Genomic DNA, 20232 nt, shown 5'->3' with positions numbered 1-20232 from the left:
AGACGTCAATGTAGCATTGATGGAAGCGCCTAGCAAAAAAGAATATGAAAATATGTTTAAAGAAACACGGATGAAAGGGAAACCGAACGAAAAAGCGTTTTTACATCACGTGTTTATAGAAAGCACTGAATACACTTACTGATCTAATAATTGTTGCCTTTCACATACGCCTGATCATTTCGCAAACAGAGATTTATTGCTCATAATTGCTGAACCTGAACGATACTTCAATGTAAGGTAAATAGAGCGTGGAAGACAGCGGAGACTAGCGTTTGACGAAAGGTCGTCTAGTGTAGCAGGATGTTATAAAAAGTGAGAAATTTAGGTCACTCACCAAGTCAAAATTATTCAACATTTCGCTACCCTACAGGTATCGTCTTCCTAATGCAACAAAGTTTGTATACATATCGCTCTATAGACGTACAAACACAGAGACTATTTGAAAGAAAACTAAATCATTTATTAAATGGCGACTTGCCATTGGAAGCTGTTCGAACCCCGCTCAGACTAGTGGAAGAGGCGAATTTCGATGTCCCTGTTATGAGAAAGGATCTCTTCGACGACATCGCCTGTTGTGCGTTGCCATAAATCATGGAAGTGTAGAGTCTTGCGGCCACATCAAGTTATGTCTTCATTATGTACTTGATTAACAGATCTCATATATTTTGGCCCAAGTACGTGTAGTTACCTGGAAGGAAAACATGTATTTTTGTTACGTTTTGCTTGGGTAGCCATTTGTGCACGAATGCTGACTGTTGCCATTATAGACATGCATTGCCGGTGAAATGATTTATGCAGAGCAAGCGCATCGTCTTCCTGTGACCCCACAGTAGAGATATTGGTTACCTTCTCATAGTGTCAGATGTTTTTGTAGGTTTGTTCAGATGTAGGTTTGTTCGTTAAGTATTCCATTGAAACGAATCTACGGGTACAGAGGACGAAATACCGACATTGTTCGTGGATTGGAACTTGCAAAACAAATTGATCTCACGATGAATGCAGGCTTTATTGCAATTTGCAGACACACTAGTGGCAGTCTCACTGCCAACCACTATACCTAAGAATATCACGACAATGTATTTTGCAATCACTGCATCCTAGATAAAAGTCCATAGTATCTCTATTATCGTGACTCCAACTTCGTTTTAATGGCTCGCCATCAAGCGGTCACGCTCGACGCGAAGGTGTCGGTTGTGGATGGGGAACTATCGCTTTAACACATTTAGGGCTATATGCCCCGTATGTCACCTTCGCGCATCCGTTCTGTGGGATTGGACAAGAATGGGCATATACTAAACATATATACACATATATACCCCATATATGCAACATATATACACCACACATATATACCCCAGAAAGTGGATGGGAGAACGACGCTGGCGGTAGCTCAATTGCTAGATCATTGCACACGTAATGCCATGACGTGGGATCATTCCCCAGATGCGGCAAGTTTTTTCATCCACTTTCCTTTCCATTATTTATCACTTCTGTAATGCAATTAGTAGGTACAAGTAATTTCCCCTATGTTGTCCTTGGTGTCATTGTTGGCTTCTTGTGATATGATTAATAAAAAGCGGGCCCGTCGGTTAACCCCTCTCGTATATATATATATATATATATATATATATATATATATATATATATATATATATATATATATATATATATATATATATATATATATATAAATATAGGATTACACGTTTGACCATAGAATTCTTACCTTTGCAATTCTCCTCGCATTCTGCCAACGTGTCAAATCGGTTCTTTTTGCTTGAGAATGGGGAGTACCTGGAAGTCTTACAGGTGTCGCTTTGTATATCATAGTAATATTTCTTCACCAGTCCGAGGTGGTTTTTAGGTCCTGGTTCCATGCATTTGCTGCCAGATTTCACTAGGGAAGAAAGGCGAAAAATTATCAAGGACCATTAAAATTGTTTTTCTTGCTTTCTCAATTATCGCTGTATTGAGTTTACGTAGTTTGTCTTATCAAGAGCAGAAATGCCGAGAGTATTTAGCGGTTATGTATGACAGTATTTATCGCCAAGCGAATTTTTTTTCTAGATACTAACGGTAGGAGCGAACAAATTTACTTTGCAAATCTAGAAAAGATAACTTATGCTGAACATTAACTTTTCAATGCATAATGTTTCCAAGTTAATGCTACCAGAGCGCTGAATGACGTTTAGCAACTGCATTGTTGTCATTTTTAAAAACTTTTTGCGCGCAAACAAACAGGGACGAAGAAAAGGAGCAGCATCAGTGTTGCTGCTTCGTCCCTGTTTGCTTGCGCACAAAAAGTTTTTAAAAATGAATTTGTTCCAACTACGCCGACTCGCAGCTATGCTTCTATTGTTGTCACCTCAGAGAAAGGTATACGGAATCTTGGTTTATACGCACATGTATTGGCACCATTTTAGTGACGCTTACGAAGATACGCCCACCGTGGCAGTGGTCAGTAATATATTGAGCGATACTTGTTTCTTATTGCTGTTATTTCGGTTTAAGTTCCCTTCAAATTAATTTGTTTGACCTGCGCGGGAAGTGAATAAATCCTTCTAGGTTGAGCAGGTGATATTTTTCTGGTCTGCTGAAAGGCCATTAAACAAAAATTTTGCGATAGGCATACAACTTGGCGTCATTTACAGAAGTGAAATATTTTATCCTTAAATGCATAAATATCGTCTTCTTTGTCTTGGGAAAGTTAGGCAACTGCAATATACTCGCAGCCTTCCAGAATGATTACATCGCAGCTGCATTCGTTGTTGCCAACAACTGTAACTGCGATCGAAAAATATGTCTTTATTTACTGTTTTGGGAGGGGATATAGTTTTAGAAAAAGAATTTTACAAAAAATTGAAGAGCTGTTGTTATTAAAACGTTTTGTATCAAGGGGTTAAAAACACAAGCAAATAGATTCGCGAGATGAACTTTTCTTTTTCTCAGGCTGGAAAGACGTCGGCGCACAAATTCGGTGCGGGATACGTCCTTGCTCCTGATTTTACGTTTGCTTCAACGGAAGTACAATATTTTGTGTTCTACCTATGACGTGAGCTCAGATCCTAGGCGCGTGGTACCACGCTTCGCGTTTAGTCGGAAAAAACTTCGCTTACGGTAGACCTAAAAACGTTCTCTACTTACATCCACAAGTCTTCCAACACTCGCTAGCGCTCCGGAACTTGTTTGGGTAGCCGCCGCAGCCGGAGTAGACGAATCTCTCGCATCTCTTGGTTTGGGTGTTGTATCCGAAAACAACCTCCTTCGACCCGTTCGGGCAGGTGTATCCAGATTTTATTGGATAAACACAGTTGCTCTCTGCATATTCTGCGTAATAAATGGCGAGAATAACCCCATTGCAAATGTGGTGTAGGTTTCAGAAAACACATTTCACGTATTCCCGCAGGAAACGAAATTATGTGTTTAGTATAGATTTTTGCCTATTGCGGACAACATATCGAAATACTATAGAGCCAGTTTCTTGTCTTGAATCGGAAAGCTTTTCGTTCAGGTTTTTTCTGTATCAAATAGCCTGATAGCGAGGAGTAAGGGGATCCAAAGGGATAAATATTTTAGGCAGAACCAAATGAAGAAACGCTTTATTCAATATTCAGAAGACTAGCGCAAAATAGCAGGGACACAGACAGAGAAGACGACCGGACGAGCGCTAATCGCGCTCGTCCTGTCTCGAAGAAAGGCAGAATGGTTGATCGCGAAGAAACGCAGAATGGTGCAACAGAATGCATAAAAGAAATCAGTTGTTATTTTAGTATGAATGTAGAAATACTCAAGAAAATGGATGGGATCTTGAGAGGGGTAAGTGGTTGTGATCACATCTGGCGGCAAGATTTATTTTTTGTCCACTTTCAGCCACTCTATCTTATAATTTTTGTATTTAGAATGAACGCAAATAATTTGTCCTATCCATTAACTGGCTTCATTGGCTGTTTTTTCCACAAGTTTGTTACTTCAGTGGTGACATGAAGTGCACAAAGTTCGGCGAAGAAACGCTGGACGTTGTTGTTGAAAGAGATCTACATTTGAAATCATTCAGCCTGTCTTTAGCAGGGAATAATCTAATGAGTTTCATTGTGATATTTGTTACAGAGTGATGTTCATCACAGCAATTGATGGACATTTTTGCGCTTTTGCTATTGAGATGGGGCTCTGACAGCGGCCACGGCTGTTGGTACGTTACACAGAAGGAATATGTAGCAGGTAAACGATTTAGGTGAATACTGTTACCGTTAACTGCATAGTGCAACTATTCATGATCATCGATTGATTCTGTATGCTATAAGCATCTATCTATTAATAACGGTGGATTGAAGTACAGTAGTGCTAGCGCTCAAATGATTGTGCTAATTATAAAACACCCAAGATTATCGACCTCATTCAACGCTGGTCACATTTCACTTTCAAGATATTTTATAGCTTCTCATTTAACAAAGTAGGACAATCACGCAGGGACGGGAAACGCGCGGATCAGGCTATCCCTAATTTCAGCTTTCAAATACTCACTGCCACATGTTCTCCAGCACTCTGATTCTTCGATGAAGTTATTTCCGTTTCCTCCACATCCTTCGTAGTCAAAAAGTTCACATGCTCTTGTTTTACTGTTGAACCAGTAATTTTGCATTTGAGGCCGTCCGGTGCAGTTAAGACCAGGGTGTTTCGGCAGAAAGCATGGCTCCTGTGCAAATTCTGAAAACAAAGAATTTAATCTTGCAATTTGTCACAATACTCATATGAATTTCTTCTGGCCTGCCACGACGTAGCACTGAAAGAATTGGACATTCACATAATTATTTGCAGTAATGAAGCCGATCACCTTAGGCTTAGTAAATAGTTGTATTTCCAGCAGTCAGATTAACTGAAGTTTCTGAAATATTGTGTAATAACTTTGGTGTCCTATTTCAGATGAAACAATTAGGTCATTTTACATTTTGTAAGCATTGGGCGCTGTGTATTTAGACATATAATGGGACAAACACAGCGAATGAAACATCGTATTAGTGATTTGTAAAATGAACGGCAGCATACTTCGAGTCACCCGTGCAGTTATTCTAGATGCGTAGATGCATCTTGCGGAGTTTATGGCCTCAGCCATAACGGAGATGAGAGCATCACACCACAAAACGGTGGCAAATTTGAACCATCCTTTGCGAAAAATTTTACCATGGAAGTATTTCTTAGTACAACGTTCAGGGCTCTTACAACAATGTCACAAGTAAGGTACCCCCTTAAGCCGTCAGGCGCTGAAGCGAAATTGGTTTTTACTAGTCGAAGCACCTGTCTCTTTCTTTATTGTACTTGAATTTATTATTTCAGAACTCAATAAGGAATTGTCTGCGTGCAAATTTTTTCGAAGCTGTCCCGACTTTGATGTATTACATACGGGCACTAGTGAAGCACATTTCTGATTAAAATGAATTTTTATCTAATTTTACTTTACGACGAAACGCTTGCGATTCAAGAAAATGCACGATGACTTTTTGGATATTATAGCGCATGTCTTCTACTGTATACCTGGCTCGAACCTATAACTGCACCGTGTATACGGGTCACGAGAATTTATGGTGAACCTGTTGAAGTATGTTGTGACAGCTGCAAAGGGCACAATGCCGTGTTTATAAGCTGTGCTAAAATATATTGGAACATATTAGAAATTTAAGGGTCGCTCGCACGGTAACAAGAAATCCTTAGCATTACGAAAGGGCATCTTGATGCCGGACATAATCAGTTAGTTAGCGTGTTACTGGAACTGTAGAACTTCCAAAGTATGATTTTCACATTTGGCATGCTTACATTTTATTTAGCCAGTTAGATCTATGTTCATTCAAAAGGAATTTTGTTATATGCAGTATTTTCCTTTGAATGAGGCATAGGTTAACCGGACCAAATCAAACATCAATTCTGTATTTATTATGTATACTTTTGATAATCAGTAAAGAAAACAATGTGTCGATCAATTAAAGAACACAAAGCCTGGGGCTGTGGCACGCTTCATGATAAACATATTCGTGCGTAATTGTTGAACACCTCGACAAAATAACATAATCTACCATGTTCTTCTGGCGTTATGGAGTGCGCTTATGTATTTAAACTGCTTGATATAGGAACGCTTATGTTCAAGCTCTAGGAAGTTCACTTTTGGCAGTGAGTAGTCTGAGATGGGTACTTACTTCCACATTGTTGTTCGCAATCTTCTGCTCTTACGAAGTGATTTGCATTTTTCTCGCAGTAGGTATAGGATTCGCATCTTTGCTTCTGTGGATTGAACCTGTAGCCCCTAAATGCTGCGCGGCAAATTTGTTTGGGTTCGGGCAAAGCACACACTCCGAGAACGGGATCTGAAATCAAAGAAAATCATGGATTTGTGATGGACTTCTTGTTCCTTACCGATCTGTTTTCGCAACGGTGTTCTTTTAATGAAGCAAGAAATAGTTTGCTAGTTTCCTCCACTAATGCGCTCTAGTCCACGAGGAACTTTGGAAAAACAAGCCTATTTCAAAGCCACTAAAGACGTACGGCCCAATTCATTAAACTTTTCATTCGTAAGAGCTCTTTGCCATTGCTTTTTTCCATTCGAGAATGACATGTGCAGCACTAGAATATACTAAATATTTCTCTTAGGAACAATTCCAGCACATGACGTTTATGTGAATGCGGCCATGAAGAATAAAATTAAATATGAATTAAACGATTCAGAGGGCCACGTAGTTAAGCCGACCCTTACTTTTGAGGAATGGAAAGGCAAATGACTAAAAAGAATCTGGGAGGCTGGACCCGTTGTCGGCACAAAAAGAATTCGACGACCCCTGTTGTCTATGCTGTCACTCTCACCAGAATGACAATGACGCTGATATTCTGTGCAGCTTCTATTACAGGATTAACCAATATATTTGCTACTTCGAGGCGCATTAGCATTGCATAAAATGCAAGTACACAAGAAGCACTGAATCTCGGGTTTTGCTTGGATCCAAGGCATGGGAAGCGAAATTGGTGCCTGTAAAAGGCATGCGGGATGCGCGTAATTAAGCCGTGAGATGTTTCTAGTGAGATGCCAGTGCCGAAACCACACTGCACATAATGAAGCGCCGGAAGCAGTAAAAAAAATAACAGAAGTTTTACACGTGTGCCTTACGCAGCTGAAAGAAGACCCATCTTATACATTGACCCAAGGTTTCAGAACTTTTCAACTGAAATGTATAGAAGGCCTGTAGTTCAGGCGATCGCTTAAAATTGGCACTTGAGACGGCTGTTTCAATATTGACGGGGATCACTTACCTCTGCACTTCTTGTTGCACTCAATTATGGTGTCAAACTTGTTCTCATTTCCAAGGCAACCTCCGTAGTAAAACGTTTCACACCGAAAAGATGTGGAGTTGTAAAACCACTTCTTGAGCATTCCCCTGCAGATTCCTGGGTCTGGTTCGAGCTCACAGTTTTCGTTGTGCCATGAGATCTCGTTGACGGCACCTACGCATTCTACGAATGCGAAATAGAAATTACAATCAAGAGCCGAGAGTGTTACCGCTAAGGTTATTTGTACAGAACCTAAGCCGATAATTGCGATTGTACATAATAATAAGCTTTGAGGCAATATGAAAATCTTAAGTAATCCCAACTGTTCATTCATTAAAGAATGCTATATACACTTAACATGTTTAAGGGATTTCTTGCGTCAGGCTAACCTCCCTGCTTTCCATAATTCTCTCTCTCTCAGTGACTTCTGGTGCAAGCTTGTAGAGAAACACGCTTTTTACGCTGCTTGAGCAGGAATCGTACAAATACCAATCAGTGCAAAATCTCAGCGTGTATTCACTTTGCACGCAACCCGCACGGCTTTTCTTACAAAGTTCGCACAAGCTTATAAATGTGAGTCTTCATAAATGGCACAAAATGTATATCAACATAATGATTTGTCTCCTCCACATCTGTATTATTTGCTTTAGTCGTAACCTAAAAGTTCAGCAAATAATTAATGAATTTTTAGTAGATGACACAGAAATACAATAACTTCTACCGGGAGAGGAGGCGTCATATTCCAGCAAACAAAGAGAAAAGGTGGGTGGTGGCGTCGCCTTCAAGTTCGCTAACCAGCTCCACGTGACGTCATATATTTTGGCTGCTTCTGCTTTGATCTAGTTAATTTCTTATTGGTTAAGATAAACTACATTGAATTCTAAAAGGAGCCATATGGTGAACTTGGCTTTGAGAAGCATTACTCAACTGAAACGGCAAAAAAGATTAAAAAATGCTATGAAATATGTGACTTCACACCGCCGTGTCCAAGCGTTGTCGCTGCCGTGCGAAATGCAGAAAGTGACGCCTTCATTTATTTCATCTAATTAATGAAGCTTTTCCCGCTAGATTTACAAAATAAACTTAGAAAGAATGCCTTGTCAGCCTAAAATGATTTAGTGCCTCTGTTTGATGTCACTTTATTGATGACTAACAAAAGTGTATTTATGCGTGACCTTTTGCTGACAGCTTAAATTATTGAGTGCGATGGAGTATTCAGTGAACTTTATTCACGTGGGTGTTACGTAAACAATACCGTGGTTAGGCTTCTCAGAAAAAAAGGCAGGTTGCCGCTTGCGAGCACTTCGTCTAGGTGTTTTCAAAGCGCAAAGGAATTTATTCTGATCTTGGAAGATTTGTTGAGATATGCGAATGGTTACGACGTAGAGGTAACACGTTCTGTGATTGTACATTTAACCTGACATTATATTCATTCGATTAGAGTGAACACTTCCCTTGTGTCAAATAAAGTACGGTAAGTAGACGTTTTACTCCGTTGGGAACCCATGTTCACTGCCGAAAGAAGAACCAGCCAAGTCCAAGAGTAGAATGCTAAGCATTCACCTTTTGATGTGCGCCAGGTGAACACTATACAGCGTAATCGTTATAACTGGCTCACATATTGCCAGGTCGATCCCGATCCCGATCAGCTTTCTCCTGTGCATATTGAAGCACAGGAGAAAGCTTCAATGTGCAGCCCGTATCACCTTCAAATAGTAACTGTCACCGACGACTGACGTGCTCCATGCACGAAAGATTAATGTGAGTTTTCAAGCAGAACAGTGGTTTGAAGCAGTCGATTAAAATTACGCCTACTTTGTTAGAATTGAAGACTTACCCAATGCGACACAGAAGAGTACTGCGATGTATGTCTGAGATTTCATCTTGAACGCCTACTTTGTAGTAGAAGTACCAAGACTTCGATGCTGAGGGTAAAGGGCTTCATGAGCAAATTCGTCGTACTCAAGACAAAAATAATGTTAAATGCAAGATGATTCTGTGACACACTTTAAGTCATAAGCAGATATACATTTCTGTGACCTTAATCAGTTGTATACATTGCGCAAAATTTTTATTTTGGATAGACACGACTGCTCTTTGAACAAAAACCAACCAGTGAGTGGTTTGTAATAGCGCTAACCTCTCGAACTAGCTCCCAAGCACTCCTTACAATGAGAACGGAAGCGATACTTAATATATTGTTATCAGCATCACCTCAAAGCTAAATAAAATATTCCATGAGTCGTAATTAAAGCATAAATAATCGGGTGAAGTCCCGTTCCTCATGCACCGTAAGCAGGTTACCGGATTGATGGCACAGAAATCAGTACGTCACTATTTTAACGAGCTCGTTTCCCTATAAAAAAGTATTTCAACGTCTCATCTCGTTGAAGAAATTAACGTCAAGTGCTGGGTCATCTGATGTGGGGAGCTTGCAGTGTTGAACGATAACTTTTATTACGTTCATCGCTAATGTCGTTCATTTGGGAGCTGCAGTGACAACCAGCCACTTAAAATGATATCGATCTTGTGTTATTATTGTATACTTCTAGCATAAGCAATGTATTTAGTGGTTGTGGTAATTGCTCGTGAGCACTTTTTTTACGTAAAAAGGTTAACTCACAGACACTTTGAACGCAAGCGTTGAATGTGTTTACATTCTCGTGATTGCTTTTGCATGGGCCATGAAGCCGGTATAAATTTTACCCTCGGCACCCTCTAGCGAAAATAAATTAGTATATTCTATTTTCTTCGGAGAAAATACGTGGTTCGTCTTTAAAATGCTGATTATTAAAATTTTTGGGACGTCGGTTGACAAGGGACATTAATTGTGAAGTATAAAAGGAGGCATGTGTGAGCTAAAAATGGTTTATGGAAGCACTCGTGCAATGTCCTCATAGCAAACATCTCATACTTATTGCCGAGTAAAATAAGGCTCTGTTACACTAGCGATTAATCAGCAAGACAAAAAGAAATCATTCCTCCCTATGCAACATCAAGCGGAACGCCGCATAACGCCCAGAAGACAGTATAAAATTTCTAGGCTTACCCTTTGCTTCAGGTAACGTTCACCAGCAGCGTTCAGGTGTGTGCTGCAAAACCAGTGCTATAGTTCAATTTCCTCTCGTTCTTATATGAAGTTTATCAGTGCGTAGGTTTCAACCACAGATGTGACACCTCCAGACGTCACGGCATATTTACACGGGCAAGCGCGTATGTCCTCACGGTTCAAAGTCAATATAATTTATCTGGAGACGTACTGTTATCTGTATGGCTAGAGTTACAAGATAGAGAGTCAGCACTCTAGCTCAGAGATGACCTTTCTATTATCAGCTTCCCGCGACATTTCCGCAGCTGCACCTTTTAGGGTATCAGCTTGTGATCCCCGCACCCAAATTCCATTCAGATTATTGTGCCGCTTCCGAGTAAATTGATAAAGAAAGCCTTTTTTGTTAGCTTGAACAGGTGAAATACGTTTTTTGTGGAATTCATTTATTCTATGCTTGTTTCTTTCTTGTTGCAACAGTTTGAATCAATTAAGAAGAATGTAACAAGGTTTTAGGGTATACTTCTCAGATTTTGAAGACAACGATAGCCTCCGGCGACTCGATGCTTGCAAATTTGTCTCATTTACTTGATGTATTGTTCATTTTACCGCGAAGCTGTCTATGGCTAGGATCTAGAGAAAAACGTGTCCGAGATGGTGACGAAAATCATCATGTGGGCCGATTCCGGTCATAGTGCAGGAAGGGTCCGAGCTCAGAGGCATATGCCCCTTTAGGCTCGGGGACCTGTGACGAGCCCTTGAACTACCCATGTCACATGTGGGACCCAAAGAGGTCCCAGGCACAAGGGTAAGAACAGATGGGTTCGAAAATTAAATGTTTAGTACAACATTTTCAAAAAGGGCTGGTGAAAAATTCTCTGCGCCAACCGCGCAAACGCGCTAGTGCCACTGATGATGATGATGATGATGATGATGATGATGATGATGATGATGGCCTCAAATTATGGCTCAAACCCACACTGGGGGATTGGCCAAGAATTGCGTGCTGAAACGTTCACCTATTCTTTTGAAGTGCTACTTATTCGATGAGAAAAAAAATATAATGAAAGAGAGATAAGAAGACATCAAAAATACAAGACAAAAGTTTAAAAAGTTATTCGTTTTGTTGACTGTATGTAACTGCAAACGGCATCACTGCTTGCGCGTTCATCGTCGTCGTCGTCTTCCATGGTAGTCAATGGCGATGCGTGTCGAAACGTCAGTGTATATGCCTACAGTAAAAAAAAATTTAAGTAAAAAACAAAACAAGAACAAAAATAAAAATATATAAAATATAGAAGAGAAACAAACAACTAAGTTATGTGATTGGGCCTTTATTCAACCAATATACCATAACCACCACATAGAACTTAATATAGCCATTGAGCAATACAGCTTCGCTGATCTTCCATGTTGACACAGTGGAAGGGCGCTGAATTTCTTCTGATCTGGCTTTTATGTGCCAAAGGCTTCTTTAGCTAATACGATGTAATTTCCATTTGGTGCCTTATTGTAATATGCGCTATGCAGCCGATCGGCTTACTAACACTTCCTAATGCGCTACCTCCTGACTGGACATCTCGCTGCTCACACGTCCAGGTCACGACGTACGCCATATTTCAGTGTCAATTTTTGCGGGATGGCATCTTGGCTTGAGTGAGGCTTAGCGCTTACTTTTCACATCTTTAGGAGCGAAAGAGCAATGAAAATAGCTTGCTCTCTACACACAGTCAATATAACCGGCATGCTCGATCACTCAACGAAACACCTCAATTTGGGACTAAGTAATGGGCACTTTTGTGTCCGCTCTCTCCAGTTAGTGTTACATTGGCGAAATGTTGGTTTGTACAATTAAGTAAGAGTCACCACCATATTTAGCGACCGGATTCGCAGCGACACGAAGTAACGCTCCCATGTAGTAGTACGTACGGAGTGCTCTGTTTTAGAGATTTTCTGTCGCGTTTGATTTCATGTGTATAGTAAACTCTGGTGGCTGCGGGTGTTTAAGTGCTGTGTTGTACATAACATACTGCTGCTAAGAAAAATGTGCCAATATATAATCAGCGAGTCTAGTTTTGTTCGTATGTATCTTGATTTACGAACCAAATCTAGCGATAACTCTCATTCTGTAAGTGATGCTTGCTATCGCAATGCTGACTTAGGAACAGGTGATGTGCATTGAATCATCATACCATGTATGCACAACCTTTCTAAAAAGTAGGGCGTCCTCCAGCGTGATGCAATTATTCTGCTGCTCTAGAAACTCCAGACCTCTGGATGTCGACTACAATTGCGCCTTGTTGGTTCCGCAGGGCATTACAACTGATGAAATACCAAACAAACTGGCTTAAAAAGCCTGGCGATTGGATGCAACGTAGAATATAAGCTTTGCATAACTGAACAAGTAATAATGAAGCAATGTTATTATTTAGAAACATATGTCTATGGTTGGTCTTGAAGATGAGACACAGTATTGTGTGGAAATAAAGTTTTCTTTTCTATGCGTTGTTTTCAAACGAGACCAGCAAAGCCGAATGTATTGGTTTCCTGAGTAGTCACAGCTAAGTATTTCGTACTCGGCTTTCATTTATTTTTAATCTCTGGAAGAACTGAAGAGACAGTTCGAGTGTCACACCACCCGTTATGTCAGCAACGTTGTGTAAGTTCACGCACAAACATTTCATAAATACTGCGGAAGTGAGCATTTTTTATATATAGAACCGTGTTATCACCATGCGGTGGAAACAAGTGTTGAAATGATTGGTTTTGCATGGGGCTTAACGTACGTCCAATAGCAACACATATGTTATGCGAGACATACATGTTATAAAAGAGAAACGGAGACAACACCCGTTCACTTGGCCGGCCGTTCTATTTTCTGCCTCGTTGTCTTTTTTTCCCCGCAACCGCAGTTCAGAGAGAGAGAGAGAGAAGCAACTTTGTTTATCCCATCTTGAAGGGAAAGGGGCTGCAAGAAGAAGGCGAGGGACGTTATGCTATTCGCGGTAGGCCTCTTCTACCACCTCAACCCACCTCAGAATAGCTGCCCGAAGTTCGGGGTTGTAGTTGCTCATGGCAGCCTCCCACAGCTCCCTAGTACTTAAAACAATACGAAGGTTAGGGGGAGGGGAGTGGTTCTTGCATTGCCACATAATGTGGTTAAGGTCTGCTCTGCTAGCAAGACAAAACTTGCAGGCTGAGGTAGGGTATATTCCCGGGTAAATTTTGTGACGTAAGGCAGGAGATAGAAAAGTGCGAGTCTGTAGGTTACGCCATAGTACTTCGTGTATGCGTGACGACTGAATCATTAATGGTGGGAAGGTTAGGCGACCTAGGCAGTAATATCCGCAAATGCCGTGGTATGTAAGTTATCTGTCTTTGGGGGTGGATGCTCGAGGAAGATTACTGGCGTCGGAAGTCCCCTAGTCTAGCCTGTGCTCGGTTCGTGAAAGCTCGAGCACTTAGGTGGGCCGCTTCATTGCCGCTTTTAGGAGGTGAAACTCGCCATCAGCGCGAGCGAGCGCGGGCGACCAGATAAGGTCACAATTGTTGTATGCGCCGACGGGACCGTATACAGTGGCGGTGCCATGCGGCGCGTCGTAGAAGCCGCAGCGAAAAAAATAAATGCAGCGCCCGGGCAAGCGGCTTCGGCGCGTTCTCAACGGCGTTAATTTCTTTCCAGGCCGCCAGGCGCCGCCAGCACGATAACGGCTCCTCTGGCATGTGACTTTTTCTGGTCGCCGCAAACAGCGGAGTTTCCACTCCTAAATGTTTCTTGCTCCGTGGCCCTGCGTGAGCAGGTGTCCAGATTGAACTCAGATGTTGGGCTGGTGGAATATGAGATATAATGGCTAGGGCTGTCCTGCAAACCCTACCCGCTCCGAAGTTGTGCAAGGCAGTTTTTGAATCACTTACTATGACAGAGTAATTGGGTATTATTGCGGCTATAATGAGTGCTCCCGTCGCAACACTGCCAGTGGAGTCAACGACTGATATCGCGAATTTGTGTCCACACGGATATTCTGCGGCGTCGACATAGATCACGTCTTCATAGTTAAATACCTTTTTCTGCATGGCTTTAGCTCGTAGTCGCCTTCTATTTTCGTGACGAACAGGGTGCAAATTTTTAGGGAGAGGAGGGATATGAAAGGGCTCATGTATCGGGTGGGGAATATTGAATTTCTCATTGGTCACGGGTGCAGGGTAATACTTAGAGAGTTTAGGATGTGCCTACCAGTGTGGGTGTTCGATAAGCGCTGATATTGAGCTGTCAGGTGGGTTTCTGCGAGCTCACTAAAAGTATTCACGGTACCTGCAGGCAAACGTCTCTCAGTGGAGGCTCTACTTGACACTCCAAGGGCAAATTTGTAGAGACTGCGTATCAGTGAGTTTGTCTTCCTCGGCCCTAAGTTCAGTTTATCTTTACACTAGGCTAGGCTGCTAGTTTCCAGCGCGCTTGCAACCACGCAATTCAATATCGATGCAACTTGTCTAAGGAATGCGGTTGTCATTGATGGGTCGTCCTGTGCGCAATCGGCTTCTCTGGCGGGCGGCACTGACTGTTGCGCGCTGGTCGCATGCCTTGCCGACGATAGGAGATTCTGTACAATGAACAACCAATCTGCTCAGTGGTCGCGTGCGTTTTTTCAGTGTTGCCGTTGACCGCTGAAGTCTCACCGATGTGCCAGAATAGGCTGAGTTCGACGAGATGCCGGCTGCTGCTGATTCGTCCTTACCCGAAGGTGGAAGAAGGGTCGTCTGCTTTGAAACCGATGGTTGCTTGCGCATCTGGTTTTTGGCGTGCCTCTTGCTGTCCCTTGTGATAGTATCTTGCGATGGTATCTTGGGCGTCTTGAGGCCCCTTGCGTGTTTATCGCGAACGGGCCGGTCTTCGATGATGATTGCCTCAGCCGTGTTGGTCTCCATGGCTCCATTCAGCGAGGCGACGCTAGGCGTGGCATGAACGTCTCCGCATTCGGCCAATGACTGCTGGGAATTCAGGAGGTTTGGGTTCGACGGAAACCGAAGTTACTCGTTCTTAGCACCCGTGGACATGTCGGTGTAATTCGGGAGTGTTAGCCCTCCATCATCGGAGTTCGACGACCTTTAGCTGCATTTGAGCTATCCCAGGTTGAGGGTGGTAAACTCGGTGATGTGCGGTCAGAAGCTGCGACTTCGGCAAAATGTTGACAGGCCAACAATATCAACGGGGAAAGCGGGCCGGAGCTCGTGATCTCGAACATTATTTCCGGTGGTCGAAGTCCTGCGCTTAACACAGCTTTCGGAAATCCTGAGCCCATAGGCCGCCTGGAATGAGGTCACTGCGGAAGCGGTGCTTCGTCGGACGTTTTCGACAAGCCCGGATGGAACCGATGGGGCCGGTTTGTGATATGCGCCACCCGCTGGTGGGTCGACGCGCGAGCGGTGGTCGCCAGGCGCTTCCCATCGTGTGGGGCGGACCCAACGGCAACACCCAGTGAATCTGCCTCTGCGAAGCAGCCTGAGGGCCTCTTTGTTGAGGTGTCACTGGGCACGACTGTTTTGTGAAGGTGGTCTACTTCACGAGCTCCGGTCGCTGAGCAGCGCTGGTTGGGCTCATCGCAGGCATAGAGAAGACGACAGAAACCACCTATTAGATTTGCAGTGCACTCCATTCAGGCCAGCCCCGCTGCTTGACGCCTTCGTAGTTGTCCCATGCCTTGGCGGCACCGCAAAGTTGTTTTGCTGCAGCCAGCCATTTTTTGTCGTCTGGCCAAGCATGATGATCACCCAAGGCATTGATATTGCGAACCGAAAGGATGGCGTCGTCTTGAAAGTCGCGAAACGCCGGTATTTGCACGAAAGGCGGCTGCTGGAAGTCGCCGCGCCATGTCTCCTATAGGCTGCCTGTGCAGCTGCCCGAGGCCGAGTTCACTCCATCGATTCACTCGTCCGTGCTCAATGTTTCCGGCGCGATTGCAAACCGTCCCGGAAACTTGCAGCGCGGCCGAGTGTGAAGACGAAGAGATGCACTTGAACGCGGGCGCTGGGACGGCGAGCGCGAGGGAAGAAGAGACAGAAGTAAAACAGGCGTTATGGCGGACGGCCGGCTGTCTGCTTCTCTATCTCATTAGAATATATATATCGACGCGGGCTTCAGAAATACCACACCTGCGCTTCTACAGCGTACAACGAACGCAGGGTGCGAGATAATTTAACATTCCGCGCCAGCTAATAGGGGGCCGTGCAGCCAAGAGATAGAGAGATGAAGAGAGAGAGAGAAAGAGATAGAAGGAAGGTAGGGATGTTAACCAGGCAAGAGTCTGGTTGGCTACCCTGCGCAGGGAGAAGGGGAGTAGGGGAATATAGAGAAGGAAGAGAAAGAGACAGATGGTGTAGAGAGACGAATTGAAACTGCAACCTTAGGATCAGATGAACAGCGCTATAGTCACTGTGTCACGGATGCATGCAGGGGTCAAAATGTTCTGCACAACCTGTAAAAAGATCATTTCGGCAATTATTATTTTTTTTCATTGGGTGAGCAGGTAGACATTTACAGTGCAGTCCATCGCTTCACTGAAGGCATATTTCTGAAATGACAACTTCCTTTAGCCCTGTGATGTGTCATTGTATTTGGAAAAATATATGGTTTCGAATCCTGTATATACCTTCTTTGGTAGTTATCTAGAAGACTTGTGAAATTATGTACAAATATCCCAAAGAAATTGCGTCGTTATCGATAACTTTCTTAGCCACAGAGAACGCGACCTTCGATTTTCGCTTTTGAATTAATTTACTACGCCTGTTGGACAAAATAAAATGGGCACTAGTATTATTCCACCAACGGACGTTTAAAGCGTGGGCACTTTCACTCTACAGCTAAATGGGGCCCGTATTTACAGAAACGTTCCTGCGCTAAAGTTGCTCCCCAAAGCAGAAGCGACGCAATCGTCATGTTGGGCAGATTATTAGCGAAGGGAGCCGTCGAATGATGAGATCACTTAGAAAACATCAAGCTATGTGAATACGGCCTCAGTGTTGTGAACACAGTGTAGAACATGGTACCGAATGAATTGTGCTCACCATGTGCTCGAGAGTTAAGGGCCGTCTCTCAGCGTATTAACGCTAATGAAATATTTGAAAAAAATTATAGACTTCTTGTTTGTGAAAATTAGGTGGCATGGCCACAGTCACGAGGACCTTCTGCAGTGCATACGCGTTAGTTGCGCTCCGTGGGCAAAATTTGCAGTGTTCATCCCCCGTTTCAACTTGGACATTTATTTATACACGTTTACGTTCTTCAGTGCCAACAGGGGGGGGGGGGAGCAGATTTTGCCGCGGAGTATCAGCAGCTAGTATTGCTTTTAAAATCGCTGTATGAAAGCCGATGGGCCATTTGTAAAAACAAACAGAACGCAGAAAAATAGAGAGAACATAAAATTTTAATAATTCTATTTGAACTAAGCGCGTTATGAAAATAAAACCAGGGCGTGTGTCTGTAATATCCACAACATGACGTCTTTCGCGCTATTTTATTCTGCTGTGACAACGAGACCAGCTCAGCGCACTCCAGTGTGAATGTGTCTTTTTTTCTGTGTATAGTGGACCAATTTCTATATAACAATAAACCTTGTGACAAGTGAGCCCACCAGTCATCATGCACATCCTGCACTGACGCTTGTAAATGCTTTATTGCTCCAATGCCCGCTCAAGTCTAGTTTTAGGGAGTTCGCTTTTCTGATTTCGTACCTCGGTTTCGTGTTTCGGACGTTGCCCGCAGACCTCTTCTTTCAACTCCTTTACTCTCCATTCTCATTCGTGGAAGGTCACAAAGATATCGCAAAACTTTGCTGCGAGAAAAAGTGTCGTTCCCCTTCAAGGAGACCTTTCTTTTCCAATGAAAAAAAAAAGAGTTACGCCACGTTACGCCACGCTTAGTTTTCTGCAACATCAAAAGATGGTGCTACCCTCCAGGCACTACGGTAGGCGGATTGGGCCCGCCGTATTGTGAAAGCTTTCCTGGGGCACTGTCACGCCTCGGGTTCTTTTCGTGAGTCTTGGTAACTTGCACTTTACCGCAACGCTGCTATGAAGGAAACCTCAGAACAAACATAATTTCACTTCTACTAGCAAATAAACGTTATACAATGACAAAAAACACCCCTCGCAACGGCGAGAACAGGCTTGGTAAGCCAGAAAAGTGCCGATAGGAAAGAGCGGTGACGACAACGTGTTGAAGTTGGCGAACCAGCAAGGCTAGACGTCACGACTTTTGACGACGTCTGCCACGGCCTAGTTAATTCCTTATCGGTCAAAATGGACTACATTGTTTTCTAAAGGAGCCAGACAGTGAAAACCGCCAATTAACGATATTTTTCCTGAGCCAATGCCACTCAACTATACAAAAAATCTATGAAATTTGTGAAGTCACACTGACGTGCCGGCGTGGGCGTTACTGTACGAAATTCATAAACTGAAGCTTTGACCTTTATTTTCCCTTCTAATAATCAAACTCGTATCGCGCATGTTAGCAGAAGTAGAGTTTTGAAAGAATACTCGATCAGTATATTCTCGTCTACCGTTTCTCTTTAGTGTAACTATATGATATTAAAATCATGGCTTGCGCGTGTGTATGCTTAGAAACCCGGCGCAAACTCCAACATCAACGAGGAGCGTAGCAGTTTCAACGCGAAGGCTATAAAATGTCCTCTGCAGGGAAATGTATTGGAAGAAGCAGAAAATTCGGTCCCATAAGCAATTCCGCGAGCAAGATATCCATAGCGAAAGTGCTTAGCCGGCATCGGAGCTAATGCTTAAACATTCGTGTTAGATACTTGTAACAATGCTGCGAGTTCCCCTTTTTTAATGTGCGCAGTAAAAGGAACACGGGACCTGATGCTATCAATAGATCATGTTTGTCTTCCACCTGTCTTGCCTGGCAGAACCCCCTCTGTAGCAATCACTCTGCTTCTCGCATAGTCTTTCTTCTGACTAGTTCTGTCGAGAAAACAAGGCCTTCAAGAAAACAAGCCAAACAAGGTTCCCTGCACACTCGTTTTAATAATTACGTCTTCTTTAGGAAGCATTTTTCTACAGTACAGTGCTAGTATAAAACATTTTCGAAGTCGAAGATCAGCTTTTGCAGTAAGGCGCGATATAGCTGTGTCCAGGCTGTTGTACACAGACCTCGATAGTTTGATGGAAGAAAGAGAACGCCGACCAAGTAAAAAACATTTAGTAAAAAGTTTAAAATGTATTCGCTCCCACACGGGAGCCTTCTTCACAATGTCATCGTGAACAAGGCTCGAACCAAACACGTCTTTTAATTTTTCATTACATCTTTCTTTCTAGGCGGGCCTTCTCTTTTCCCATCATGCCTTTTCCCGACCAGACGGGATTCCGTCTAACCATGGATCTCACCTAAAAATGTTTAGCGAGGCGTGTTCCAAGTTTCAGTTTAGTAGAAGCGATTGCGAGAACGTCTGGCGTCGTCTATCACGTGAATGGGGCCCATCATAAACGCTTTGCAACCAGCACCTCTGCGACTTGTTTTCCAGACTGCAACAGCAATACCATGCCGCGCGGGGGATCACTAATGTAGGCTTTACTTCCGTTGCGACAAAAATCGCGCTTATATAGATGGTTTCCGTTTGCTTGCCTATCTGCAGCTGAAAAAGGGATATAAGCGACTGTAAAAGCGAACAGAAATCGAAAGAGCTACTGATATTGCAATAATGAAAGTTGCTCACAGATAATCATTTAAAACAAACGTGAAAATTTTAGATATTTTCAAGAAGATTTGGCACGGAATAGTTTAAACGTCACGGACACTGCATAGCCACTGGGCTACTTAGACCAGGCAATGAAGGCATCAGGAATGATAAAGCAGCGGGAAAAGA

The 20232-nt window shown here is 43.0% G+C and overlaps 2 protein-coding genes across 3 annotated transcripts in view; one reads left to right on the top strand and one right to left on the bottom strand.

The window, feature by feature from the left end:
* The window catches only part of LOC142588365 (uncharacterized), a 198391-nt gene that overhangs the window by 4630 nt on the left and 173529 nt on the right, over positions 1-20232 (top strand). Inside the window, exon 2 of the mRNA XM_075699999.1 lies at positions 4108-4218. The gene's annotated coding sequence lies outside the window, so the exon portion shown is untranslated. The remainder of the gene's footprint in view (positions 1-4107; positions 4219-20232) is intronic.
* Positions 439-10468, bottom strand: LOC142588364 (tissue factor pathway inhibitor 2-like). Of its 2 annotated transcripts, none has more exons than XM_075699998.1 (8): positions 10358-10468; positions 9146-9233; positions 7291-7491; positions 6186-6353; positions 4522-4704; positions 3145-3327; positions 1727-1897; positions 439-688 (listed from the first exon to the last, which is right to left on the bottom strand). In XM_075699998.1, the coding sequence occupies exons 2-8, from the start codon at positions 9189-9191 to the stop codon at positions 657-659; spliced, it is 984 nt and encodes a 327-aa protein (XP_075556113.1). In that variant the 5' UTR covers positions 9192-9233; positions 10358-10468; the 3' UTR covers positions 439-656. The 2 variants fall into 2 exon arrangements, with proteins under 2 accessions (XP_075556113.1, XP_075556112.1); XM_075699997.1 differs by lacking the exon at positions 439-688 and adding an exon at positions 1155-1263.

The sequence above is a fragment of the Dermacentor variabilis genome, chromosome 7, assembly GCF_050947875.1.
Source record: "Dermacentor variabilis isolate Ectoservices chromosome 7, ASM5094787v1, whole genome shotgun sequence".
NCBI classification, from domain to species: domain Eukaryota; kingdom Metazoa; phylum Arthropoda; class Arachnida; order Ixodida; family Ixodidae; genus Dermacentor; species Dermacentor variabilis.
Note: the sequence above shows the minus strand (reverse complement) of the source record. Positions and strands in the feature narration are given on the sequence as shown.

Bases quoted from the DNA above. Each gene is read 5' to 3' on its own strand.
- LOC142588364 (XM_075699997.1), bottom strand. From the start codon at position 9,191: ATGAAATCTCAGACATACATCGCAGTACTCTTCTGTGTCGCATTGG. The intron at 6,354-7,290 runs GTAAGTGATCCC...CTTTGATTTCAG, and splicing joins GTGCAACAAGAAGTGCAGAG to ATCCCGTTCTCGGAGTGTGT. The intron at 3,328-4,521 runs GTGAGTATTTGA...TTTATTACGCAG, and splicing joins GTGCTGGAGAACATGTGGCA to AATATGCAGAGAGCAACTGT.